This window comes from Phalaenopsis equestris, unplaced genomic scaffold (genome assembly GCF_001263595.1).
Source record: "Phalaenopsis equestris unplaced genomic scaffold, ASM126359v1 Scaffold000692, whole genome shotgun sequence".
NCBI lineage: Eukaryota > Viridiplantae > Streptophyta > Magnoliopsida > Asparagales > Orchidaceae > Phalaenopsis > Phalaenopsis equestris.
Genome location: NW_018165132.1, coordinates 48,532 through 57,419, shown reverse-complemented (window position 1 = coordinate 57,419; position 8,888 = coordinate 48,532). Strand labels below are relative to the sequence as shown.

Below are 8,888 nucleotides of genomic sequence, written 5' to 3'. Positions count from 1 at the left end.
GAGAACATCCTAGAGCTTAAAACTTACAACTTTCTTCTGAATTTTGCATGATATTTATTATCATATATAAAAATCATGCAAACAAGTTTGATGATTATATAACAATTTTTATGAAAAACTTTTTACCTCATAAAACACATTTGAATAGAATAATCTAATAAAAATTCAAATCAAAATCAAACTTAAACTAAAATAAATGTGACCTACCAATCCAACAATATATTATGTTAAAAAGAATAATCTAATAAAAATTATTAGGATGGTAGGTCTCATCACCATCTTATATATTATCTTACAAGGAGTTTTTTAGTTTAATTTTGATTTTGATTGAATTCTTATTAGATTATTCTTTTTATTATCGAAATTATTGCCCAATTTTGCATGGTTTATCTCCTGAAGTGCTGAACAGATTCTGGAGTGTTCTAAAAGAATCATGGCATAAAAAATGAGCTAAAAATGATGCCAACAATTGATTTTGTCTTGAACCTCGTGCAATCGAAAGTGTAACTAAAGTGAGTTTTTTCATAAAAGGATACTTGAGTTTAATACCCAAAAAATTTTGTTGACATAATGCACTGGGAACTACCATGTGTTTTCCTCTCGAATGAGTATAGAGTTATTCACATCTTCCTTGACTCTAAGGTATAGTAGTAAGTCATCATGTAACTTTGGGCTTTAGTGAAAGCTTGTTCACACTTTTCTATCCAAGCAATTAGTGCTTCTCAAAACTTTAAAGAAAGTTGAATATTTTCTAACTTGGACATGAAGTGGCTTAATCCAACAATTCATCCTATTAGACTGATTAGTTCTTTGGTGATTCGAGGGGATAAAATATCTAAGATAGTCTTTACATTCTCCAAATTTGCTTTGATGCCATCTATAGTAAGTAGTCAAAGAAATTTTTCTGACCAAGCTCCAAAAATGCACTTGAGTGAATTTAGCTTCATGTTGTAACCCTTTTAGCATTTTGAAGGTTTCTCTTAAATTGTTTACATGCTATTCCAAAAAATTATTCTTAACAAATACATTATTAAAACATATCTCCATATATTTTTTTTCTTTTTTTTTTACATATAAAATATTAAATCCATCATTTTTTTATAGGTTACACCTATGTTCTTAAGCTCAAATGATATTATATTAAAATAGTATACTTCCCTTCAGTATGAATATTATCTTCTTAGCATTTTCAAGATGCATCTTGATTTCGTAAGACATGAAGAATGTGTCCAAGAAGATCATGATCAAATAGCTGATTCTACAACCGACTAGTGCATCTATTTGTGATAGTGAATAATTATCTTTCAGCAAGTTTAGTTCAAATTTGTGAAATCAACATACATCCACCACTTACCATTAAACGTTGAGAACATCACCATAGTTGTGGCCCACTATGGCTACTAGACTTCTTGGATAAATCTTGTGTCAAGCAGCTTTTGTACTTATGGATAAATAGGCTTCTTGAATGTTACGATGACTGGCAACTTCCTCTAATTAATAGGTCTAACTCATGCGTCGAAATTGATTCTAGGGCATGCGATATCAATATTGAACACTGGCATTTGTCTCTTGTCCAAGACACAACATCTATGTTTCCACAGAGAACTACAACCAGCTCTCCTCTTTTCAGGAGTAAAAGATTGTGCCAAATTAGAAGGTTCTTCTTGGTTAATCTTCCACGATTTGGGCTTCCTCAATGACCGCATACATCTTTAGACCACTTCTTCTCTTTACATCAATTTGAATGATCTCCTCTTGCACACTTCGTACAATCTGGTTCATTATCACAGACACTCTTAAAGAGGATATTCAAAGTACTCTCCATGCTTATGAGAATATTATCAATTTGATAATTTGTTAACCGGGTCATGACCATAATAATGTTATTATAAGAGTTCCATTTGGTAGGTAAGTCAATGTCTGTGAAGGTGGTGGGTGGTTGGCCAACCACCGGTGGTTGGAATGAGCTCACCAAGTTTATCTAGCCCGATAAAAATTGCTTAAGGCTCGACTAACAAGAAGCCTTAGGCTAGTCTCCATAAAGCATGGTTGAGACTATTGCTATGTGAATGGACTATGTTAGGACAACCTCATTGCAAGCTTCTTCAAAAGTACCTTAACCTATATCCAAGTATTTGACCCTTGTGCAGTGAATTCATTTAAGTTTATTTCTCTGATTAACTCATTAATCATGCTTCTCAGTACACACAATATCTCTGAGTCACACATGTGGTCCCCAGCCTTCATGGGTGATGGCTTTTAGAAACACTCATTATTTTGGATGTTCATAACTATTTTGACCAATGAGACTCTCATCAAAGTTGTGGCAGGTGGATCATAGATTGGAGTGGCCTACCTCCTCATTACTTAATGATTGACTTACCTCTCGTATTGAGTTCTTCCTTCAATATGACACATTTAGTGCTCCTGGAAATGAGCTTGCTCTTAAAAAGGAAAAGTATAGTGCTTCTCAAATTTGAGCTTCATCAAATGCTCCGCATGGTGGCTTCCTTCCCCTTGGTTGAATTGGAAAAAATGTTTCTTTTGACCCGTGATGCTCCTCAAGCTAAGATGTGATTATTAGTCAACTCTAATAAATCAATTAAGGTCTTCAGCTTTACAACTTGAGATTGTAGTAGAAAATAACTTATCTCAATCCTTAGGCAAGTGAAGCATGCATGACAATAGGCTTAGGATCTCTAATGCTAACATCTCCTTTTGAAAGAAGATAATGAAGCTCTTAAAAGGCTCTCTAAATTTCTGGAAAATTTGTAATGCCTAAAAACTCTTATAATTTTTGTGCACTAGAAAATTGTAACAAATATGTGCTTGAAATCGGCAAAAGAAGTAATCATTCATAGTGACAAGATGTTAGACCACTGCACAGTTGACTCTTAAAAGAAAATTAACACTTCAAAATATTATTTATTCATAATAGGCCTTGGCAATCTCTCTAGAAATGATATTCCACAACTGAAATCTCCTCTAGGCTCTTTCTCGCCTTCTATCTCTTCCATAATCAAGAGAGAAACAAATGTTATTAGGGTAAAAAGTTTTGTCTTCATTTGTCAGAATGGATGACAGGTTCTTCTTATCCCAGTAGTAGATGCACTCCTCTCTTCCAATGTTGATTATGGAGAAGCAAAGAGTACTTGCACCCTCGATACTACTCTTACAATATGTTTTGAAGTTTCTCTTATATATATCGTCACCATCATTTTCTCTCTAAGCACACTTATCTATTGTTATAAACTCTATGGTACACTCCATGTTTGTGGAGAATACTCTATTACTTGGTTTCGCTCATTATATAACTTTCTTCTTGTTTGTGAAATGTGTTTCATGTTCAGTGCACATTTTATGTTGTTGAACCTAGATTTAGGGTCTGTTTGGTGCAGCTACAACTTTTTTAATAAGCAGATGTGAAGCTGCTGTTCAAAAAGTTATTCAAAAAGCTGTTGTTCAAAAAACTAATGATCAAAAAGCTCTGGTGATTATTACAATTTTTTTTTAAAAAAAGTCAGACCATAGCTTTCTAGCAACCACCGTAGGTAGTCAGGTCTGGTGGGAAAAAATAGTTTTCAGCTGCAGCTTTTTGAAAACACAGACAAAATGCAGTTTTGTCAAACATAGAAAACGTCGGTGTTGTGTCACACCTCCACTGCACCGCCTTAAATACACTCTTAGTGACAAACTCACACCATCAAAGAAAGAGTTAGAAAGGATAAGCCCAAAGAATCAAAAGAAAAAAATGAGAAAAAAATGGAGCTTTGAATATCTAGGGAAGCAATCTCTCACCTCCCATCACTCTAATGTTGCTATTCTTATTTATAAATAAGTTGAACTAAGATACATTACATGCAATAAACAATCCAATCAATGTGAATACCAAGAGATATGATTTACATCTTTATTGTCTTTTTCTTGGACAATATCAAGATAAGGCATATATAGTAGCCACCTTATGCCCCTCTTGACCTGCATTTTCTAGTGTGCACGTTTTTATAATCTCTTCTTTGTAATGCATTTCCTTAGTAAATATTCTCCAAATAAGTAAATCTTCTTCTGCATTCGGTTACTGATAACACTTTTGTCATCCTATTCAGCTCAAAGGCAAGTTGGGGAACTTGTCGTTTATTTCACCTATTGTGCCTAGTCAGGTTGAATTGTTTCGGTAGACAGCGTTGGTCGATCACTCTGCATGAGCCTTCAGGATGGGTATTCTAGTCTAGTTGTCTTGCAGGATCGACTACTTGGCTCACATCACAACATGAAACCCAAATTAGGGGCTTCGGCAATACACATTGTGTTCACCCATTTGCTTAGGGTTTGTTTGGGGCAGCTGCAGTTAAGTTGCCCCAGGAAGCTGCTACGGGGAAGCTTACTTCCTGTTTGTTGCAGTTGTGAGACAGTTGTTTCTGAAAAAATGATCATTCTACCCCTATTTAGTAAAAGTGTTTAAAACGGAACTATGACAGCCACATATTTGATACTTCAGAAGTAGAAATTTATTTTAAAACAGAATAAAAGTTCGAATACACAACTTACTTAACAGTGAGTACCTAAAGTGCTAAAGAAAAAGAAAAAAAAACTAATAAAATTAGAGCATATCCGGATCCAAATTGTCCCCATCAAAAATTCTTTTCAATGATACAAAATATTGTGATAAACTAAATATTGCCAATTAAACATTCCAAAACTAAACTATTCAAATATAATCTACCCTTGCTTTGACGACCCCTAGAAACACAACAAATTAACTGAAACCCCCAATCCACATTGAATATATATACAACACCTTAACTCTAACTCTAGCTCAAATAGCATATAATAAGTTCATTTCAAAACCCTAAATCAAAAAAGTGAAAAATAGAAATAGATATTCAATTAAAACCGCACATTCTACTCAAAATCGGCTACGCCACCTTCTTCCATCAGCAGTATCTTCCTCCCAAATAGCTTGATCGTTGGATCTCTCCCCTCAGACATACCTTCTTGTGCCCTAAGCTTCATCTTCTACCTCGCGCCCCCAAGTCGAGCAACGAGCTAGGCAGCTTCGAGGGAGTGCGGGCGGCTTCGAGGGGCGGGACGGCTTCGAGGGCTTCGCGAGGGAGGGCAAGGCAAATAGGTCAAAGTCGATCGATAACATGGGGACGCGGGGTCGATCCCGCGATCTGAGTTCCGCCTATTTTAGTGGCGGGCGGCCGCGAACGCGGCATCCAAACAAGAATTTTTTTTTCTTAGCTTCGCGGATTAGGGCCGCACCGCGCGAAATACGTTGTCCTAAACGGAACCTTAATGTACGAATTGAATATGAACTTCCTAAATTTCCGAACACAAGTCATTCACAAATGACAAATTTCTAACAATCAATATCTTATAACATATTGATTATCATAAAAGCAAGGATATTCTAGAGAGGTTTTCTCTCAATGTGCATCATATAAATTAATGGATAATTATTGAATCTGCAAAAGACAAAAAAGCTATATTAATATAATTAGCATAATCAATGACGCGCTAGTCAAAGAAACAACAAACATGTTTAGTGACCAAAATTCACTCAATAACTAATTGATGCAGTTTCATTAAGGAAACAATAATGGCCAAACATGTATAATTGATATATTTTAAGTTAAGATACCATTCCCACTGCCAGTGAACTCAATTATCATCATCAATGTATAATTAAGCACATGAAAGCCTACCTAATCACATGCAAAACAAAAAAAAAACAATAAGTAAATCAAGCCCGAATCTCAACAAGTCAAAGTTTGATCCAGTGAAAGAACAGAGCTTCCATTATTTCCTGTCATGTACATAAAAGAAAAAGAGTATTTGGTCCTACTTTAGTGCTGGGTAATTTGAAACTGCGAAAAGTCTGTTTGGTTATGCTTTCTTTTATAGTTCTCATTTATCTCCATCTGAAGATTTGCACATGTTTGATCAGCTCTTAACAGTTTGTTAAAAGCAGACCAACAGAAGTAATAAACAACAAAAGCCTACAAATTGAAATAAGGAAAAGCAGCTGATTTCTTTTCCTACTTTTAAAATAAGTTCTTTTCATCTTTATGTCCTTTCCCTTATGTTATTGTCAAGAGGAATGTAAGCCACAGCAAAAATTCCTAATTCAGCTTCACAAAAATAAGAAGGAATAAGTAAATCTAATGGTAAGTGTTAATATTCCATTACAAATATGCTCATGTACATGGAGTGTGTAAATCTGGAATTAATAGTCGTTAAGATTGATGAAGATGTCAATGGGAAACATGATTTATATGCACTTTCCTGGAAATCATAAATGCCCTTCTTCCATTCTCTGAAGTTGCTTCACTTTTTTCTTAGGGAGGAGTACATGTTCTAGAGGTGGTAGATCCAGGCTGCACAAAGGAAAAGAATTGACAACAATAAAGGCATTCATTTTTTTATTTTTTTAATTTCTTAGGGCTTGTTTGGGATCAAAGTTATTTTTTATTTTGTTTTTTTGGTTAATTCCTTTGTTTTTAAAATATGCTTGTTTAAAGTGTTTTTAACATTTTTTTTTGTTTCTAAAAACAAATAAACATATTTTTTAAAACACTCAAAATAACTTTTCAGGTGTATTGAGTGTTTCTAAAAAATAATCATATCTAAATCAAACATACCAAACATGTTTTGTTTTAAATTAAAATATAAACAAACAAAATAAAAACATAAAATATAAAATATAAGTGATCCCAAATAGCATGTTACAACCAATTTTTAGAAATAAGGGAAAAATTTTGGCCATTGGAAAATAAACTTCAAATTTTGAATCACTCAGAACTCACCAAATCAATTTTATCAAACTTTGCACATCGAATTGATCAATTTGAGATACAGTAATAAATATGAATTATGAATATAATGGGAGATATAAAAATAATCATATTTTGACTTAATTTAACTAATTTATCATCTAATTATTCTCCCTAATCCACATGCAGTTGTGAGATGGATCGAATGACTAAGATTAAATGGGATTACATTAAATTTTTGGTTTTCCCTCATTCTCCCCTCACCCTCATTTAGTTTTGTGGGTCTGTTGGGTTCTGTAACTTTATCCCTGTAACAGGAGCGCAACCGACAAGCACAGTGCTGAAACTTGCGGCTTGAAGCTCCCGGGAGAAATCTGAAAGTTAGGAAACCCTTTTTTATGATATTTCCAGATATTCATTTTCTTTCATATGTTTTCATTTTGATATTTGTCATGAATCAGTGCACTTTTTCAATTTCAGTTGTTGTAACAAGAGACAAATTTGCGTCGAAGATTTTTTTGGGCTCTTTATGGGCCACCATCAACAGGAATTCAGCAAAGCATAAGGATAAAGGGAGTGTTAAAAGGAAGCTCCCGGGCGATTTAGTTATACCAGTTCATCACCCACTGGATTATGATTTTGCAAATTAGGACGAATGCTAGTAAGAATTTAGTCTGACCGAATCATTCATCTCTATCACAGCGCATTTGAATTTTAACAGGGGTTGGGGGCTCAATTGGAGTGTGGCACAACCCCTTAGAGGTTAATGAAAAATTCTTACTACAAATATTTAGCCAGTTTTTCTAAAAAAATTGGTGTCCAGTGTTTCTTAGCGGGTCACTTTCTATGGAGAAACTATGTATGTAGATCTCCCAATTTCACTCATGTAATAAAAATTTCATTCTACTATATGGTATGTCACCCACATATCCCCTCAGGTAAACCATGCAGTACAAAGTTTGGAGGATAAGCCATCAGGATAGATCAGAATTTGTATTCCTAACTTAGTTTAGGCAGGTGTTATTTCAGCACATTTCCAGAGAGCAACAAGACAGCCCTTTGCTATGCGTTTTTAGCTCTATAAGATAATTTTTTATCAAAGATGTGAAGGTTTCCCATACTCTTTTTTCTTTTATCAGACTTGATAGATTCATCATGTAAATGTCTAGTAGCATCTCTTTTATACTTTTTACATTCTAGTTTAAAGCCCTTGCAATATTTTAAGGAAATGAACAAAGTAACATGGCTTTGTATAAAATGCTTTATTCCAAGATATGCAGTAGTGGAGCCATAATGAAAAATATCAACATTAATTTGTTGCTTTTGAAAGGAGCCATATCCAGTTGCCCACATAACCATTGAAATCAACTTACATGTAAATTTATTCAGAATTGTAGCATTTTTCATATTCTTAATTGCACCTAGGAGTGTAAATGAGCCGAACACGAGCGAGCCCAGGCTCAGCTCTTGTTTGGCTCGTTTATATTTCGAGCTCAAAAAGTGTGTTCATGTTCGGCTCGTTTGCTTAGCGAGCCGAACACGAGCCGTCACGAACAAAGAGTCATTTTGACAACTCTAATCACGTAGCCATAAGATGTTAAGGATTGGAGCAAGATTTAAAATATCATTTGAATCTAATTTAATATTTTCTTATTCTATTTTCATCAGTAATAGTTTTAATTGATTATAAATCTTTGTAGCTTTGAAATGAATTAATTTTTTTAAAAATACTAATCTTCAAAGATACATATATAATTGATTAGTAGCATTTCGAGCCAAAATGAGCCGAACACGAACGAACAAATATTGTTCGTGTTGTTCGTGTTCGGCTCGTTAACTTAATGAACGAGCCGAACACGAGCGAGCTCAGGCTCAGTTCGTGTTCAGTTCGTTTATATTTCGAGCTCAAAAAGTGTGTTCGTGTTCGGCTAGTTTGCCTAGCGAGCCGAACACGAGCCGTTCATGAACAAAGATTCATTTTGACAACCCTAATCACGTAGCCATAAGATGTTAAGGATTGGAGCAAGATTTAAAACATCATTTGAATCTAATTTAATATTTTTTATTCTATTTTCATCATTAACAGTTTTAATTGATTATAAATCTTTGTAG

At 34.3% G+C, this 8,888-nt stretch overlaps 1 protein-coding gene across 1 annotated transcript in view; it reads right to left on the bottom strand.

Annotated features, from left to right (window-relative positions):
• Positions 1-6,273: 6,273 nt before the first annotated feature.
• LOC110030283 (PI-PLC X domain-containing protein At5g67130-like) overlaps positions 6,274-8,888 on the bottom strand; it is a 4,295-nt gene continuing 1,680 nt past the window's right edge. Inside the window, exon 3 of the mRNA XM_020732922.1 lies at positions 6,274-6,380. Within this exon, the coding sequence (XP_020588581.1) occupies positions 6,296-6,380 (85 nt within the window). The 3' untranslated portion in view covers positions 6,274-6,295. The remainder of the gene's footprint in view (positions 6,381-8,888) is intronic.